Source organism: Oryctolagus cuniculus, chromosome 2 (assembly GCF_964237555.1).
Source record: "Oryctolagus cuniculus chromosome 2, mOryCun1.1, whole genome shotgun sequence".
Taxonomy (NCBI): domain Eukaryota; kingdom Metazoa; phylum Chordata; class Mammalia; order Lagomorpha; family Leporidae; genus Oryctolagus; species Oryctolagus cuniculus.
Window position 1 is genome coordinate 199,471,735 of NC_091433.1, and position 18,898 is coordinate 199,490,632.

Consider the following 18,898-nt stretch of genomic DNA (forward strand, 5'->3'; position numbering starts at 1 on the left):
TGTGCTGTGCAAGTGTGGTGAACACAACTCTTTGCGGGTCAGAGGGCACCCCCTCCCCCATCCTTGGAAGCTGCAGTTGTGTCAGTTGAGGGCCTTGCGAGGTGACTGTCCGGGATTTCCAGGGAGTCCAGTCTAGTCACATAGGTGCTGGAAACCCGAGAACATTTCCTGGCTGCAGTCACCGGGTGTGCTCTGGGAGAGGCCCAGGCAATGCAACCAGGCATGAGCTGACCACGGCCTCGAGAGGCTGGAAGAGGCAGACCCGGGCCCGGCCCTGGAGCCTCCAGAATGAAGCAGCCCTGCCAGACCTCAGCCGAGCCCAGGGGAACGCGCCTCTGGCTTCTGACACGTAACTGGAAGGCAGTCTGCTTGGGTGATTGAAGCCATGAAAATCCCTTAATCAATCTGCTACAGCAAAAGTAGGAGGCCCATGCAGTCCGTGTTTAAAGATACTTGGGCTTGGATCTTTCTAAACAGTGTAATTCAGAGCGAGCATGGGTTTATGGCATCAACGTGTCACCAAACCTAACCATCAAAGCCTCAGCATTAAACAGGTGAGGCAGCATTGCCCATGCTGCAGAGTCTGGCTGAGGCCAAGAATGCAGGTGACTTGCAGGAAAGTAACTGTGGTGCCCACTGCTTCATCCCCTGACCTCAGCAGCCTCTGGGGACACTGGGTCCTCTCACTCCAGCATCACCTGGCACAGCTGCCCAGGGACAGCTGCTCGCCTCTCAGGGGAGCCTTGTGATGCCGTACCAGTCCGTGCCGGCCTGTGTTGGACCTCACTCCTGACACCGAGTCCTCTGGGCTGAACTGAGCATCCCATACCGAACACTGGACAAGGACGCACACTCGTTCACTGCAGGGGGTGATCACCTTGGTTAAATGACCCCTTGTTTCACCAGACTGACCAGTAGGTTAGGTGTGAGTTCATTTAACAAACGCATTGAGCTCTGGGAGCAGTGATAATCACCTTTGTATACAGGAGTGGATTAATTAATGTGTGTCTTTCAGTGCACCTCAGCTTCTACCTGAGCAGCAAAGGGATTTGTCTGCAAACACCGCAGTGACCGTCAGGGCCGAGAGAACAGTGCTGGGCAGACCTTACCAGGAACGCTGTCCCTATTCTGTGTGGCTTGCAGATCGCATGGAGCCTTGGCTCCTTGGCTTCCTAGCAGGGACAGTGACCTCAGAGAGGTTGGGGGCCACGAGGAATTATCTCAGTGTAAGGCAGCGCCAGCACACGGAGCAAGAGCACAGATAAAGGTTAGTTTCCTCCACAGCTATGTTGGGAAACCAATCCCGACCCAGTTTAAGTAGCGTCCGGAGGTACCAACCGCAGGCAGTGGAAAGCCGTGGTGTAGGAAGCCGGGGTTCCAGCCCCTGGGCTGACTGAAGCCATCTTCGTAGACAGGAGGGAGCCATCTGGCCAGTGCAGTGTTGGAGGCACCCCATCTGGGATGGTCTCTGGGGAAACAAATGTGCACGTGTTTGAGAAAGCAGCATCAAGTCCCAGATACGACACCATTCTCAAGGACAGGAAAGGGGTAGCATCCCTGGGACTCTAGGCTTAAGGAGGTGCCCAGCTGGGCCAGCTGTCTGGTGGGTCTGCAGGCTCTCCTGGGTCCAAGGGTGTGGCTGGCCTGCAGGGAATCGCTTTCCCATGCTTCAGGCCACTGCTCTTCCCTAAGCCTAAACACACCTGTCTACAGGAGTCCCGCCAGGCAGTGTCCCTTTCCCGCCTTCCCTCCTGAAGCACTTGCTCGACTTCGCTTTCCCAAAGCGAGCCTCCCTCCCTCCTAGAATCACCATGGGATATTTTCCCTGCAGGATGGAAACGTCTGGGCTCCGAATGAGGAGACATTTTTAAAAATCACGGTAATTAAACATGCTTTAGCAAAGCTTCATAAAGCCCCCTACATCTCATCTTTTCTGGTCCTGTGTTTGCAAGACAGAATTTCTGCTGGAAATGGGCTGCTTGGAAACTTGCTGCAGCGTCTAAATTCAGAAGTGAGATGGTTGTCACGGGAACAGGTGTTAATACATTTATTTGAATTAAAAATAAGGTTTTTAATACATTGTGCTTTTCTGAGATTGATTTGGCAGTGAGAATGGATTTAGATGGGAATATTTTCTTAAGTAGAATGGTCTGCAGTTTAATTCTGTCGATCAAAATCTATTTTGACCAAAGTATATCTAAAGTGCATGATAAGACAAAGGTACGCTTCAGTTTACAAACTACTTCTGAGTATATTCTGTTAAGTAAGGTCCCTCTAAGTAGAAAGGAACAGGTATGACTAATTTGATATGTCTTGGATAATTTTCCAGAAACTGAGAAACCTGATTGCTGATAAATCAATAAAAGTCATGTTAATGATAGCTTGCTGCATGTTAATTTTCTTATATACCTCAGAAAGAGTTTTGAGGACCAGGTTCCACCACTGTAACAAACCTGTCTCCAAACACACATTACACCTCTCATCTGTAGAGGCAAAGAAGAACCACGCAGGTATTGCCTCGTCTCGTTCTGCACCGAGTCTGGCAATCATGACTCACTATCCACAGTGGAGTGCTTCACGGAGTGAAGGGGCACTACCCACTGTGCACCAGTGCAACGATACGGCAGGCGCAAACAGGCTGCCAGCTCACCGCAGTGCCTGCTCCATCAGCCAGTGGGGGACGTTCGCCCAAGCGGCAGGAGAACTAACCATGCTTCTGTCTGTCCTGTCAGTAATTCCATCAGAAATCTACCTATGTGCCAATTACCCATCAACATCTGTAATATATCTGGGCTGATTTCTTGTGTTTTGTCTTAATAACAATCATAAAATTATCTAAATATTGAAGAAAACAGCTAATATTTTTACTCTTGTGCTCACTGAATATTTTCTGAATATAAAATTGCAATTTCTAAAATATACACAATTAAAAATGTATAAATATACAAATATATATACAAATATATGATGTAATTATATGAATGTATAAAATAAGTGAATAAATTTAAATCTTACATATCTGCACAAGTTATGTAAAAGCAAAGGGATATGCAAAAGAAAAAAAAAGACTTTTAAGCATAAAACATCCTACATTTGGAAAAAAGCAAACGAATAAAATTATGAGCTCAAAGGACAAAAACCTGAGAATTTTCTGGTAGAAAAAAGCTTGTTCTTTAAGACTGGATTATGTGGGCATCAGGCTCCCGGCATGTCAGGGCCATCAGGGTGGGCTTGGCTGACCCCTGCCTGGCTCTCCTCTCACTTCTAGACTCGGATCAGCTGCATCTCCCAGAGACAATCATGGCACCACATTTATCAGATATGGATTAATGGCAGCACTGGAAGCATTCCTGGAGGGCAGTTTGGGAGAGAAACAGATGTGTTTGCTCCCACTGGGGCTCTAAGGTGCCATGGTTTACGTGCAGTGCCAGCTCCCGGCTCCCGGGCAACAGTGGACCATGTGATGTTCTGGTACCCGGAGGGAGAGGACATTCAGATCTTGTGAAGATCCAGCTTCCAGAGAGAAAACATTCGGACCCTGGGAAGACCCAGCTTCCAGAGAGAGAGAGGACTTTAAGACCCATGAGAAGCTGAAAAGCTGAACCAACTGAAAAGAAGAGTGGTCACCAGAGGCTGGAAAGGGTGTGAGGGGATGATGATTAATAGGTACGGGGTGCAGCTGGACAGGAGGAGGAACTTCCAGTGTCCACAGCACAGCAGGGTAGCCATGGTTGACAGTAGTTAGCTGCTTCAATATAGCCAGTAGAGACGATTCAGATGTTCCCAACACAAGGAACTGATAGGTGTTGGAGGTGGTGGGTGTGCCAATCACCCTGACCCGGTCATCAAACATTGTGTAGATGTTCTGAAATGCCACAGGCACCCCACAAATAAGCACAATTATAATGCGTCAATTAAAAATAAAAATACATTGAAAATCTACCACTAATACAGAGCTTTTAAAAGTTAAATCCAAATACCATTTGGCTTCAAATGTGCTCATAGTCAACACCCAAATATCCGAAATCCAACACTGCTCTGCCACAGCAGCGGCAGCATCAGCAAGGAAATGACTTTTTTTTTTTTTTTTTTTTTTGACAGGCAGAGTGGATAGTGAGAGAGAGAGACAGAGAGAAAGGTCTTCCTTTGCCGTTGGTTCACCCTCCAATGGCCGCCGCTGCAGCCGGCGCACCGCGCTGATCCGATGGCAGGAGCCCGGAGCCAGGTGCTTTTCCTGGTCTCCCATGGGGTGCAGGGCCCAAGCACCTGGGCCATCCTCCACTGCACTCCCTGGCCATAGCAGAGAGCTGGCCTGGAAGAGGGGCAACCGGGACAGAATCCGGTGCCCCGACCGGGACTAGAACCCGGTGTGCCGGCGCCGCAAGGTGGAGGATTAGCCTATTGAGCCACGGCGCCGGCAGGCAGAGTTAGAGAAAGAGACAGAGAGAAAGGTCTTCCTTCCTTTGTTTCCCCCCCACCAAATGGCCGCTATGGCCGGTGCACTGCGCCGATCCGAAGCCAGGAGCCAGGTGCTTCCTCCTGGTCTCCCATGGGGTGCAGGGCCCAAGTACTTGGGCCATCCTCCACTGCACTCCCGGGCCACAGCAGAGAGCTGGACTGGAAGAGGAGCAACTGGGACAGAATCTGGCACCCTGACTGGGACTAGAACCTGGAGTGCCAGTGCCACAGGCAGAAGATTAGCCTAGTGAGCCACGGCGCCAGCCAGAAATGACTTTTAAGAGAGAAAAAGAAAGCAATAAAAACCCACTACATATGCAAGTTAGATTCTAGAAGCACAATGTGTGAAACTAGCCCAAAAGAGAAAAGAAACACTGGTGATGTTTTAGAATTAAACAGGGGTGAAGTAGACAGGCATACAGGTTAAAATCGATTAGGTTTGTGAGCTGGAAGACCAAGGCTTCGTTACGCCCCTGTGTGACCTCACGCCCTACCTGATACCTTCACCATGCCATGTGTGACCTCATTCCCCTACCTGGCCACACTTGAGTGCCCACCTGTGGATTCATTTCTCAGAGGAGGAGCGTGGGGGTGGGGGGCAAGAGGCGCAAAGTCACCACACAGACCCCGGGAGTCGGGTGAAAGCGGGCCTGAGGGAGCAGCCTGCAGACTCATTTATTTCAGTTGCTACAGCTGCTCATATAGCCAAGGCAGCCAATCCAGTCAAGGGGCAGTCTATGCCCTAACCAATCACAGCCTGTTGCCAGTCAGTTTCTGAAACCATCCAATCACGGCCTGCCGTCAGTCAGGCTCTGTTGTCATGTGGTTTCCAAAGCCATCCAATCGCGGCCTATTGCCAGGCAGTTTCTGTTGTCAGCGGCCATCTTGGCATGACCTTCTCACCTTCTCATTCCACCACATGTGGCCAATCAGGGTAATTAACCACTCCCCTATGGAAGTGGGTTAAAAGCTGGGACACGATGTGTCTGTGCTCCCTCTTCTTTTCCCTGGCCTCTAGCCAGGAGGGGGCTGGCTGTAGCCCTGCACCCCCAGGACACGTGGCCTTCGGGCTACCTGCCCTAGGCTTCCTGGCCTAGATGCTCCTCCACGTGGCTGGTTGCTGGTGCTCAGTATGAACCCAGATTTACTCCTCTTAGATAAAGCTCTCACTCTCCTCTGCATCTTTCTCACTAAATAAAAGCTTAAAATGCACCATGCTGCCTCGTTTATCTGTGCCAGTATTTAGAATTCTTCTCTAAATCTTAGGCAAGAATGCTCTGGATCTTATCAATACTGGGGACTTATTAATAAGCATATGGTGATGTCGTATGGCACCCCAAATCCCAGTAACATGTGTGGCACCCCAGATGGCACTTCTGGGGAACTTTAAGGGGCCACATTTTCATATATATTTTAGAGGGTCATTTCCGATATCAGGGGGGCCAGCGCTGTGGCATAGCAGGTAGGGCTGCCGTCTGCAGTGCCGGCATCCCATATGGGCATCAGTTCAAGTCCCAGATGCTCCACTTCTGAACCAGCTCTCTGCTGTGGCCTGGGAAAAGCAGTAAAAGATGGCCCAAGTGGTTGGGGTCCTGCACCCACGTGGGAGACTTAGAGTTGCAGCCATTTGGAGAATGAACCAGCAGATGGAAGACCTCTGTCTCTGCCTGCTTCTCTGTAACTCCACTTTTCAAATAAATAAATGAATAAATCTTTTAAAAAAGAATAGAGAACATGACATGGTGGCCACGGTCCATAAAGAATTTTGACCATTAAGAGTCTCAAACAAAGATCCTCGCTTACTGTAGATGAGCAACATGCCCTTCATGACTGATAAAAATCATCATCTACACCAGCAATGATGAGACTGATTGAACAGAAAAATACATTTTCAAAATAAAAATAAAGATGTTTCAGGATGAAATGTCTGACTCCATGAGCAGTTCCCAAATACAGCAAGCATTAAGTAAGATGAGGCTGGAGATGCTGAACGGAAGCTGCAGCAAACCCTGTAAGTCGTGCCGAGACTTAACTCATACCTGAGCCTGCACTGTCTGGGCCCACACCATGCACACAGCCACAGCAGCGCCCCAAGACTGTCGCGGGGGCTCGCAGCATGAGGTGGCCGGCTCGGGATTTCACCAGCAACATGGAAACTAGAATCAAAGCCACCGAAGCCAGGCAGGACAGCCAGAGCCATTGCAGGAGGAGGACTGTCTCCACAGGGGCCAGGTATCTCCTAGGGTCAGACAGGACCCAGGGGAAGCCACAGAAGCTGAGCCCAGGATGCCAAGGGTAGGCTGGCACTCAGGTGCGAAAGAGCCCTGGAGAGTGTTGGTCACAGCCAGGGCACACCTGGGAGGCCAGCTCAGGGTACCAGGGTCCACCAAGGCACAGGAGGCAGGGCCACACCAGGGCATGGACGGGTTGCAGGAGAGGGACAACACTCATGCAGGAGACCATCCAGAGGCCACATGAGGGGCTATGGCCAGAAGGGGAGCAGCTGTAGGACCCCGATCTAGGGGTCACCTGAAGGACGTTCACCAGAGAGGGGCTCCATGTCTGGTGATATCACTCAGCAGCCAGTGGGGGCGGGCATGCTGTGGCTCACACAGCTCTGAAGGGCAGCGGCGGCCTGGGGTGTGATGACCACCTGACCCTGCGACTGTCTCAGCAATGGCCAGCGTGTGCTGAGGCAGACTCCCTCGGGGATGCAGAGCAGGCTCCAAGTGACTGAACAGCACTGATTACTGTTACCACCATGGATGTGTGCAGACTCCATGCTGGGCATAGGGCATGTTGGAGGTGAACCCCAGGGTGCAGGTGACGAAGTCAGCTGGCCAGAGGAAGGAGGGCTGAGGAGCCCAGGGTTGCATGGGGGGACACTCACAAGTATTCCCCGGAGCCCCATTCCTGGTGGCATCCAAGCCTGTCAAATCCAGCCTCCGTGAGGAGGCGAGGGAAGGCCGCAAGCCGTACCTGTTATTGCAGGCTCCGGTGATCAGTCTGTACTTGTCTGCTAGGCAGGTGTTTGGGCATTTGGGCGGCAGCATGTGAGGGAGGCAGCCAGACAGGTTGGCGATCGTGCCCAGCAGCTCTTCCGATAAGACGTCTGAGAACCAAGAAAGAAGCCGTGAGTTCTCGCTGTAATAGCACACCCGTGTGAAGAAGCTGGCTTCACACTGCAGTCTCCCAACTGCCCAGCACCTGGGCTGGGATTCCTCTGCAACTCGAGTCATTCTTTCCAGAAAATTACCGTCTCCCTTCCATCAGTCCCCTGAACTTTGTTGTTGCTCAGAATGTGTGAGTTAAAAACTAACAAAAACGCATTGTGCTCTGTGATGTCTCAGAAGAGGAACGTAAGAGCTCCAAGCCCCCAGGAGAGGCCAGAAAACGAGGCCTGAGGGGCTTCAGGAGCTGTCACTCAGCACATCTCCAGTGTCAATGCAGAGCAACTGGACAATGGCCCAAGTCTTCAGAAGATGGACACACCATTTATTTTCCCCTCAGCGAAAAAATACCTGCCCTGCTCAGGTTTGCTGACTGTACAGTCCTCACCTGACATCTACAAAACACTTCATTTTCTTACTGTTTTTTTTTTTCATTTTTGATTCTCTTTATATACAGAAGATCAGTTTAGCATACATTAAGTAAAGATTTCAACAGTTTGCTCCCACACAGAAACGCTTATTCTCTTTTTGTAGGTGTCTGGATTGGGGTCCCCAAAACAGTCTCATATTTTGTATTTATTTTGTCAATCCTATCATATTCAGGAAACCAAAGTGAGGGCTGCCTGTTATCCATTAGTAGAGTGATTATCTATTACCTCTCTAAGAGTTTCTAGAAATCTCTGAAGACAAAACTGGTTAACCAGATACTCACGAAATAGAGATATGCAGGGGGAAAAACAGGAAGAAACACATGTCCTCAACAGTCTCAAAGGGATGACACTAGAGAAGTAGTTAAATAAGCATAGATTTCAGTCTACACTGTTAGTAGAGAACTATGCATTTCTTAAAAAGCTGAGAAGAAAAACTCTGTAATAGGAAAAAGTTCAAGTAAATGCCTGAGCAGAACAAATGATGTCCAATAAAAAGGAACCGCACATGCAGCTGATTAAGCTGCTGCCTGCAACGCTGGCATCCCATGTGGGTGCCGGCTCAAGTCCTGGCTGCTCCTCTTCCGATCCCGTTCCATGCTAACACATCTGGGAAAGCAGCAGAAGATGGCTCAAGTACTTGGGCTGCTGCACCCATGGGGGAGACCCAGATGAATCTCCTGGCTCCTGGCTTCAGCCTGGTCCATCCCTTGCTGCTATAGCCATTTGGGGAAGAAACCAGAGAATAGAAGATTTCTCTGTCTCTCCTTCTAACTCTGCCTTTCAAGTAAATAAACAAATCTTTAATTAAAAAAAAAAAGTAGTCACCTACATACATACCCAACTGACACTCTATAACCCCCAAACAACAATAACAAAAATCTACCCTTTCAACAGCTGCTCCTAAAACTGGAAGTGGTGTCTGTTAGACAAGGTGGGCAGACATCAGTGTAGGATGCAAGAAGTATGAAAAGCAAGGAAACAAAACAAACAGTGACTCTCTGGAAAAGACTCCAGTGCGGGACAGGCCTGCAAAGGAATTTAAATAACAATCCCTGGGGAAACTCAGTGAGATGCAAGAGGATACAAAAGACATTCAACCAACTGAGGAGCAGTTCAGGATCTGAGAAATCAATGAAGAGACAGAAAAATCCTCCAAAACAGCCAAATAGAAATCTGGGAGTTGAAGAGTTCAGTGTGGGGCAGACATGTGGTCTAATGATTAAGATGCATGTATCTCCTACGTAGTGCCTGGATTCAAAGCCTGCCTCTGGATCCTAATGCACACCCTGGGGGCAGCAATGATGGCTCAAGTAATGATCCTTGGCACTCATATGGAGGCCAGTACTGAGTTCCTGGTTACCAGCTTCAGCCTCAGCCCACACTTGGCTGTCCTGGGTATGTGAGGAGTGAACCAGTAGACAGAAGTTATCTATCATCTCTCTTTTTGCCTTTCAAATAAATAAATTAGAAAAGAAAGAAGAATTTGGGGTCCAACATTGTGTCACAGCAGGTAAAGCTGCAGCCTGCAATGCCGGCATCCCATGTGGGCGCTGGTTCATTCTTGTCCGGCTGCTCCACTTCTGATCCAGCCCTCTGCTAATGGCCTGGAAAAAGCAGTGGAAGATGGCCCAAGTGTTTGGGCTCTTGCCACCCATGTCAGAAATCCAGCTGATGCTCCTGGCTCTGAGATTCTGCCTGGCCCAGCACTGGCTGTTGTGGCCATCTGGGGAGTGAACCAGCAGATAGAAGATTTCTGTTTCTCCCCCTCTGTTACTGTGACTTTGAAAATAAATAAATAAATCTTTAAAAATTAAATCAATGAAAAAATATATAACGGATTAAACGAAGAAAGAATTTCTGAAGTTAAAGATGGATTTTTTTAAAAGATTTTATTTATTTATTTTTTTTTGTCTTTTTTTTTATTTTTTTTTAAACTTTTATTTAATGCATATAAATTTCCAAAGTACGACTTATGGATTACAATGGCTTTCCCCCCATACCGTCCCTCCCACCCACAACCCTCCCCTTTCCCACTCCCTCTCCCCTTCCATTCACATCAAGATTCATTTTCGATTATCTTAATATACAGAAGATCAGCTTAGTATACATTAAGTAAGGATTTCAACAGTTTGCTCCTGCACAGAAACATAAAGTGAAAAATAATAGATGATTTTTTTTTAAATGATGATGAAATCAGATCAGACCTATTGTCATGTTTAATCCCAGTGAGAGTCAAGTTGGGAATTGATAATTTCTTTTTTTTTTTTCTTTTTTTTTTTTTTTACAGAGGATCAGTTTAGTATGCATTAAGTAAGGATTTCAACAGTTTGCACCCCCATAGAAACACAAAGTGAAATATATTGTTTGAGTACTCGTTATAGCATTAAATCTCAATGTACAGCACATTAAGGATAGAGATCCTACATGAGGAGTAAGTGCACAGTGACTCCTGTTGTTGACTTTACCAATTGACACTCCTGTCTATGGCATCAGTAATCTCCCTATGCTCCAGTCATGAGTTTCCAAGGCTATGGAAGCCCTCTGAGTTCTCCGATTTTATCTTGTTTAGACAAGCTCATAGTCAAAGTGGAGGTTCTCTCCTCCCTTCAGAGAAAGGTACCTCCTTCTTTGATGGCCTGTTCTTTCCACTGGGATCTCACTCGCAGAGATCTTTTGCCAGAGTGTCTTGGCTTTCCATGCCTGAAATACTCTCATGAGCTTTTCAGCCAGCTCCGAATGCCTTTAGGGCTGATTCTGAGGCCAGAGTGCTATTTAGGACATCTGCCATTCTATGAGTCTGCTGAGATTCTCACTTCCCATGTTGGATCACTCTCCCCTTTATTTACTCCATCAGTTAGCGTTAGCAGGTACTAGACTTGTCTATGTGCTCCCTTTGACTCCCAGTCCCTTCACCATGACCAACTGTGAACTGAAACTGATCACCTGGAACATTGAGATGGCATTGGTACATGCCACCTCGATGGGATTGAATTGGAATCCCCTGGTATGCTTCCAACTCCACCACTTGGGGCAAGTCAGCCTGAGCATGTCCCAAATTATACATCTCTTCCCTCTCCCATTCCCACCACCATGTTCAACAGGGATCACATTTCAGTTAATTTTCAACACTTAAGAATAACTGTGCATCAATTACAGATCTAAACCAGTCATATTAAGTAGAACAGATAAAAAAAACTACTAAGAGGGATAATGTATTTAGTTATTCATTAACAGTCAGGGCTATGCTGATCAAGCCACCATTTCCCATAGTGTCCACCTCACTCCAACAGGTTTCCCTCTTGGTGTTCAGTCAGTCGTCACCGATCAGGGAGAACATATGGTATTTGTCCCTTTGGGACTGGCTTATTTCACTCAGCATGATGTGTTCCAGCTTCCTCCATTTTGTTGCAAATGACTGGATTTCGTTGTTTCTTACTGCAGTATAGTATTCTAAAGAGTACATATCCCATAATTTCTTTATCCAGTCTATCGTTGATGGGTAAAGATTTTATTTATTTGAGAGGTAGAGTGACAGACAGAGGGAGAAACAGAGAAAGGTCTTCCGTCTGTTGGTTTACTCCCCAAATGGCTGCAAAGGCCAGAGCTGGGCCAATCCGAAGCCAGGAGCCAGATGCTTCTTTCCGGTCTCCCATGTGGGTACAGGGGCCCAAGGACTTGGGCCATCTTCTGCTTTCTCAGGCCACAGCAGAGAGCTGGACTGGAAGAAGAGCAGCCAGGACTAGAATCAATGCCCATATGGGATGCCAGTGCCTCAGGCAGAGGATTAACCTACTCCGCCACGATGTCGGCCCCAAAGATGGGTCTTTGAAATAACCCCATCTGACAGACAGGCAGACAGATATACATGCACACAAACACACATCAAAGAAAAAAAAGAAGAAAAGGAAGGAAGGAAGGAAGGAAGGTAGTTTTTTAAAAGATTTATTTATTTACTTGAGAGGCAGAGTTACAGAGAGAGAGTTCTGCCATCAGCTGGTTCACTCCCCAAACAGCCTAAGCAGGGCCAATTTGAAGCCAGGAGCCAGGAGATATTTCTGGGTCTTCCACGTAGGCACAGGGGCCCAAGCACATTTGCATGGAGCTGGATCAGAAGTGGAGCAGCCAGGATTTGAACTGGTGCCCATATGGGATGTGGGTGCACTAGGCGGATCCTTAACCTACTATGCCACAGCACCAGCCCCGAAATATAAAAGAATAAATTCCATGAGACTTATGGATGTCATTAAGCAAAGAAATATGTGTATTATGAGGATTCCAGAAGTAGAAGAGAAGTGAAAAAGCACTGATAACCCATTTAACAGATCAATGGCTATAAATTTTCCAAGTCCTAGAAGAGAGCTTGATGGGTCCCAAGTAGCTCAAACAAAAATAGATCTGCTCTAATGTGGTAGAATGAGGTGAAAAAGTCATATCAAGATGGCCGCTGAGGTGAAAAGTTCATGCCAAGATGGCCGCTGACAACAGAAACTGCCTGGCAATAGGCCATGATTGGATGGCTTCGGAGACCACATGACAACAGAGGAAACCACATGACAACAGAGCCTGACTGATGGCAGGCCATGACTGGATGGTTTCAGAAACTGCCTGGCGACAAGAGCCTGACTGGCAACAGGCTGTGACTGGATAGATTTGGAAACTGCCTGGCAACAGGCTGTGATTGGTTGGGGCACAGACCGCCCCTTGACTGGATTGGCTGGTCTCAGCTATATAAGCTGTTGTACTAACTCAAATAAACGAGTCTGTGGGCTGCTCGCCTCAGGCCTGCTTTCACCCGACTCCCGGGGTCTGTGTGGTGACTCCATGCCTCTTGCCCCCACCACGCTCCTCCTCTCAGAAACAAATCCACTGCAACATTGTTGAGAAATCAACTGCAACACTCCAAGGCATGTTGTAGTCAAACAATCAGAAGTCAAAGAGAAATCTAAAAGCAGAAGACAGAAAGCATGAAGTCACATATGATGCACCCTGCATATAAAGACACACATGAGGACTCTGCATAGGAGGACACACATGAGAACTCTGCATATGAAGTCACATGTAAGGACACACATGAGGAACTCTGCATACGAGGACACACATGAGGTCCTCCCCTTATGAAGTCACATACGAGGCACTCTACATATGAGGACACACATGAGGACTCTGCATAGGAGGACACACATGAGAACTCTGCATATGAGTTCACACATGAAAACTCTGCATGTGAAGTCACATGTAACGACACACATGAGGCACTCTGCATATGAAGTCACATGTAAGGACACACATGAGGAACTCTGCATACGAGGACACACATGAGGTCCTCCCCTTATGAAGTCACATACGAGGCACTCTACATATGAGGACACACATGAGGACTCTGCATAGGAGGACACACATGAGAACTCTGCATATGAGTTCACACATGAAAACTCTGCATGTGAAGTCACATGTAACGACACACATGAGGCACTCTGCATATGAAGTCACATGTAAGGACACACATGAGGAACTCTGCATACGAGGACACACATGAGGTCCTCCCCTTATGAAGTCACATACGAGGCACTCTACATATGAGGACACACATGAGGCATTCTGCATACGAGGACACACATGAGAACTCTACATACGAGAACACACATGAGGACTCCCCTTATGAAGTCACATATGAAGCACTCTTCATCAGACTAACAGCAGATTTCTCTGTGGAAACCTTACAGACCAGGAGAGAATGGAAGATATTCAGAGCCCTGAAGTTAAAAACATGCCCACAAAGAATACATCTTTCTCAGACAAGCGAAGACAGAATTCATCAACACTAGAGCAGTCTTACCAGAAATGCTTGAGGGAGTTCTACATAAGAAGTGAAAGGATGATTATTGCTATCAGGAAAAAAATCTCACTGATAAAGCTGATAAATGAAAAAGTACAAGAATACAAACAGCAGCAGCAACTTATCACTACAGAAAACCACCAAACCAAAAAATAAAGAATAAGACAGAACAGAGAATATGCAAAATGACTAGAAAAAAAAAATGACAGGAGTAAGTTCTTACCTATCAGTAATAATGAATATAAACAGCAACATATTCTACTATCAAAAGATATAGGTTGGTCAAATGGATTTTAAAAAATTGAAACATGGCTACGAAAATAAAGTCATTTTCTCAGCAAAGACACATATAGACCAAGAGTGAAAGGATGGCAAAAGATATTCCAGATGAATGGAAACCAAAACTGAGCAGGTGTCACTATCCTTATATTTGATAAAAGAGACTGTGAATCAAACTCTGTAAAAAGAGATGGACTAATTCATCATTATATAATGATGAAGAAATCAATTTAGCAAGAAGCTAATTATAAATATATGCACTTCATGCTGGGGTACCCAACTGTATAAACCAAATGGTTGATCTAAATGGAGAAATACACATCACAATGATAACAGTTGAGATCTCAATACTCCACTTTTATCAATGAACAAATAATCCAGATGGAAAACAAACACAGAGATATCAGAGTTATCTGCACTATAGACCTAACAGAAATGCAGAGAACATTTCTCCCCAAACCTGCAGAACACACATTCTCACCAGCACCTGGGACAATGTCCAGTACAATCACCCATTAGGCTACACGATAAACTTCAACAAACTTTAAAATATTACAAATCAGATCATGTATCTGCTCTGACCACAAAGAAATGAAACTATAAAGCAACAAGAAGAATAATGGAACTACAAAAATACAAAGAAATTGAGTAACATGCCCCTAAAGAGCCAATAGGTCACTGAAGAAATTAGAAATGAAATTAAAAAATTTCCTGATGCAAAATGAAACAGAAAACAGGGCACATGAGAATCCCTGAATAAAGCAAAAACAGCAGTAAAGGTGGAAGGTTAGAGCAGTAAATGTCTATATCTAACAGTGGGAAAAATTCAAATTAAAAAAGTAATCATGCATTTAAAGGATCTAGGAAAGCAAGAATAAACCAAACCACAAATTAATAGAAGAAAAAATATCAGGGCAGGAATAAATGAAATCAACACTAAAGCATAAAAAAAGTTCAACAAAAGTTGATATTTCTGAAAACAAACCAAATAGACAAACAAATAGCGAGATTATCTAAAAAAAAACACAAGAAAAAAAATTAAAATGAGAGATGAAAAAGGAGACATTATGAATACAGCACAGAAATACAAGGGTCATACATAATTACCATGAATAATTAGTTAGCAATTTGGAAAACTTAGCGAACTATAGAAATGATCCCTGAAAGTATAGTTTGCAATTTGGAAAACTTAGAAGAAATAGATAAATTCTCAGACATACAGAACTTACTAAGATTGAACTAAGAAGAAATAGAAAAATTAAACAGACCAACAATGAGTAGCAAGCATGAGGCACTAATTGAAAGTGTCTCAGCAAGTAACAGTCCAGAAACGTATGGTTTCAATGCCAAATTACATTAAAGACTCTTAAAGAAAAACTAATTCCAATTCTTCTCAAACTATCCCCAAAAATGAAAATTCTGCCAAACTCTTTTAATGAGGCCAGCATTATATTGATATAAAGACACAACACATAAAGAAAAATGAAAAACCAATTCCAGTTCTTCACAGACTAGACGAAAAATGAAAATCCTGCCAAACTCTTTGATGAAGCCAGCATTATGTTGCTATAAAGACACAACAAATAGAGAACTACATGGCATTCAGCTCAGCTTTTAGATGACAGTTAAGATGTGACGTCTCACGTGAAAGTACCCGAGTTCAATACCTGGATCTAGCTTCCTGCTAATGCAGATCCTAGGAGCCAGCAGTGATGTCTCTCCTATGCTGGAGACCTGAAATGAGTTCTTGGCTCCTGGCTTTGGCTCCAGCCTTGGCTGTTGTGGACATTTGGGGAATGAGACAGTATATAGGAACACAAGCTCTCTCTCCTCTGTTTTCCATCTGCTTCTCTTTTTTCTTTTTCTGCCTCTCAAATAAATAAATAAATATTCAGGGAAATGCAAATCAAAACCACAATGAGGTTTCACCTTACCCTAGTTAGAACGGCTCACATACAGAAATCAACCAACAACCGATGCTGGCGTGGATGTGGGGAGAAAGGGACACTAATCCACTGTTGGTGGGAATGCAAACTGGTTAATCCACTATGGAAGTCAGTTTGGAGATTACTCAGAAATATGAATATAACCCTACCATACAACCCAGCCATCCACTCCTTGGAATTTACCCAAAGGAAATTAAATTGGCAAATAAAAGAGCTATCTGCACCTCAATGTTTATTGCAGCTCAATTCACAATAGCTAGGACATGGACTAAACCTAAATGCCCATCAACAGAAGACTGAATAAAGAAATTATGGGATATGTACTATAGAATACTATACAGCAGTAAAAAATGAAATCTGGTCATTTGCAACGAAATGGAGGAATCTGGAACACATCATGCTGAATAAAATAAGCCAGTCCCAAAGGGACAAATATCATATGATCTCCCTGATCAGTGACAACTTAACTGAGCACCTAAAAGGAAACCTGTTGAAGTGAAATGGATCTATGAGAAACAATGACTTGATCAGCCCTTGTCCTGACTGTTGAGGAACAATTTACTATTTTATTCCTTTTAGTATTTTTTTGTTTTACTTAATACCATTGGTTGAACTCTTTAGTTAACACACAATTATTCTTAGGCATTTAAATTTAACTGCAAAGTGATCCCTGTTAAATACAACAGTGGGAATAAGAGAGGGAAGAGATGTACAGTTCGGCACATGCTCACTTGGACTTACTCCTAATGGTAGAGTTAGAAATGTGCCAGGGGATTCCAATTAAATCCCATGTACCAATGCCATCTCATTAGTCAAAGTGCTCAGTTTCAGTTCATAACTGATCATGATAGGACTAAGTGTCAAAGGAATCACATAAACAAGATTAGTGTCTGCTAATACTAACTGATAGAATTAAAAAGGAGAGAACGATCCAACATGGGAAGTGGGATACACAGCAGACTCATAGATTGGCAGATGTCCTAAGCAGCACTCTGGCCTCAGAATCAGCCCTTAAGGCATTCAGATCTGGCTAAAAAGCCCATGAGAGTATTTCAGGCATGGAAAGCCAAGACACTGGGAAAAAAAGATGACCTAAATGAAAGATCTCTGTGAGTGAGATCCCAGTGGAAAGAACAGGTCTTCAAAGAAGGAGGTACCTTTCTCTGAAGGGAGGAGAGAACTTCCAATTTGACTACGGCCTTGTCTAAATAAGATCAGAGTTGGCGAACTCAAGAGAAGCTCATGACAAGAGCCTAGGGTGATTACTGACATCATAAATAAGAGTGTCCATTGTTAAATCAACAGGAGTCACTGTGCACTTACTCCCCATGTAGGATCTCTGTCTTTAATGTGTTGTACTATGTGAATTAATGGTAAAACTACTACTAAAACAGTACTCTATGCTTTGTGTGTCTGTGTGGGTGCAAACTGTTGAAATCTTTACTTAGTAAATACTAAGTAGATCTTCTATATATAAAGATATTTGAAAATGAATCTTGATGGAGAATGGGATTGGAGAGGGAGTGGGAGATGGGATGGTTGCAGGTAGGAGGGAGGTTATGGGGGGGAAAAGGCCGCTAAAATCCAAAAGTACTTTGGAAATTTACATTTATTAAATAAAAGTTAAAAAATAATAAAAAATAAATATAAAAAAGATTTTAAAAAGACAACAGCAGATCAATAGCCATGATGATCTTAGGTTTAAAACTTCTCAACAAAGTACTGGCACACTGAACCCAAGAGCACATCCAACAGATTAGACACCACAATCAGGTGATGCAAGTATGGTTCAACATTCACAATCAATGAACATAAAACATCACATCAACAGAATGTGGAAAAAAAACGCATGATCATTTCTATAGATATAGAAAAAGCATTCAATACTATTCAGCACCTCTTCATGGTAAAAAGTCTCAACAAATTAGGTATAAGAAAAATGTACTTTAACATAATAAAAGTCATATATGATAAACCCACAGCTTTCTCAGATGAACATGTAGAAGCTTACAGGATTTCCTTTAATACTTTAATAAGACAAAGATGTTCACTTTGGTTACTCTGAAGCAGCCAGTTTTGGAAGTCTTATTCACAATTTGATAATAAATAAAAGACATCCAAATTGGAAAGGAGCAATTTAATTTATCCTTGCAGATAACATAATTTTATATAGAGAGAAATCTAGACTTCACACACCATAAAAAAACTGTTAGAACTGATAAATCGATTTAGTAAGATTTTAGGATAAATGAAATTCAAAAATAGTAGCACAAATTTACTGAAAAAGAAATCCAGAAAGCAATCCATTCATAATACTTACCAAAAAAATCTAGCAATAAATATAACAAAGGAAATTAAAGATCCCCTCAATAAAATTATACTGATGAAATAAATTGAGGACACACAAAAAATCAAATGTCATCCTACTTAATGATACTTCCCAAAGCAATGTATAGATTTGAAGAAACTCCCTTAAAAATACCAATTATATTATTCATAAAAATAGAATAATCTTAAAATTCACATGGACCCACAAAAAATTTCAAATAGCCAAAGCAACCATGAGCAAACAGAACAATGTAGGAGATATCACAATATCCGACTTCAAAACATACTGCAAATCTATAGTAACCACAACAGCATGGTACTAGATGAAAACAGACATCTATGCTAATGGAACAGAATAGAGAACCCAGATATTAATCCTGACACACAGTCAACTGCTTTTCTTTAAAAGATTTATTTGAGTGCTGGGGTCATTGTGGAGGGTTCTGGAGT

At 44.3% G+C, this 18,898-nt stretch overlaps 1 protein-coding gene across 1 annotated transcript in view; it reads right to left on the reverse strand.

The window, feature by feature from the left end:
• TPO (thyroid peroxidase) overlaps nt 1–18,898 on the reverse strand; it is an 81,045-nt gene that overhangs the window by 30,497 nt on the left and 31,650 nt on the right. Inside the window, exons 7-8 of the mRNA XM_070069763.1 lie at nt 7,438–7,570; nt 1,339–1,468 (exon numbers count right to left, since the gene is read on the reverse strand). Of these exons, the coding sequence (XP_069925864.1) occupies nt 1,339–1,468; nt 7,438–7,570 (263 nt within the window). The remainder of the gene's footprint in view (nt 1–1,338; nt 1,469–7,437; nt 7,571–18,898) is intronic.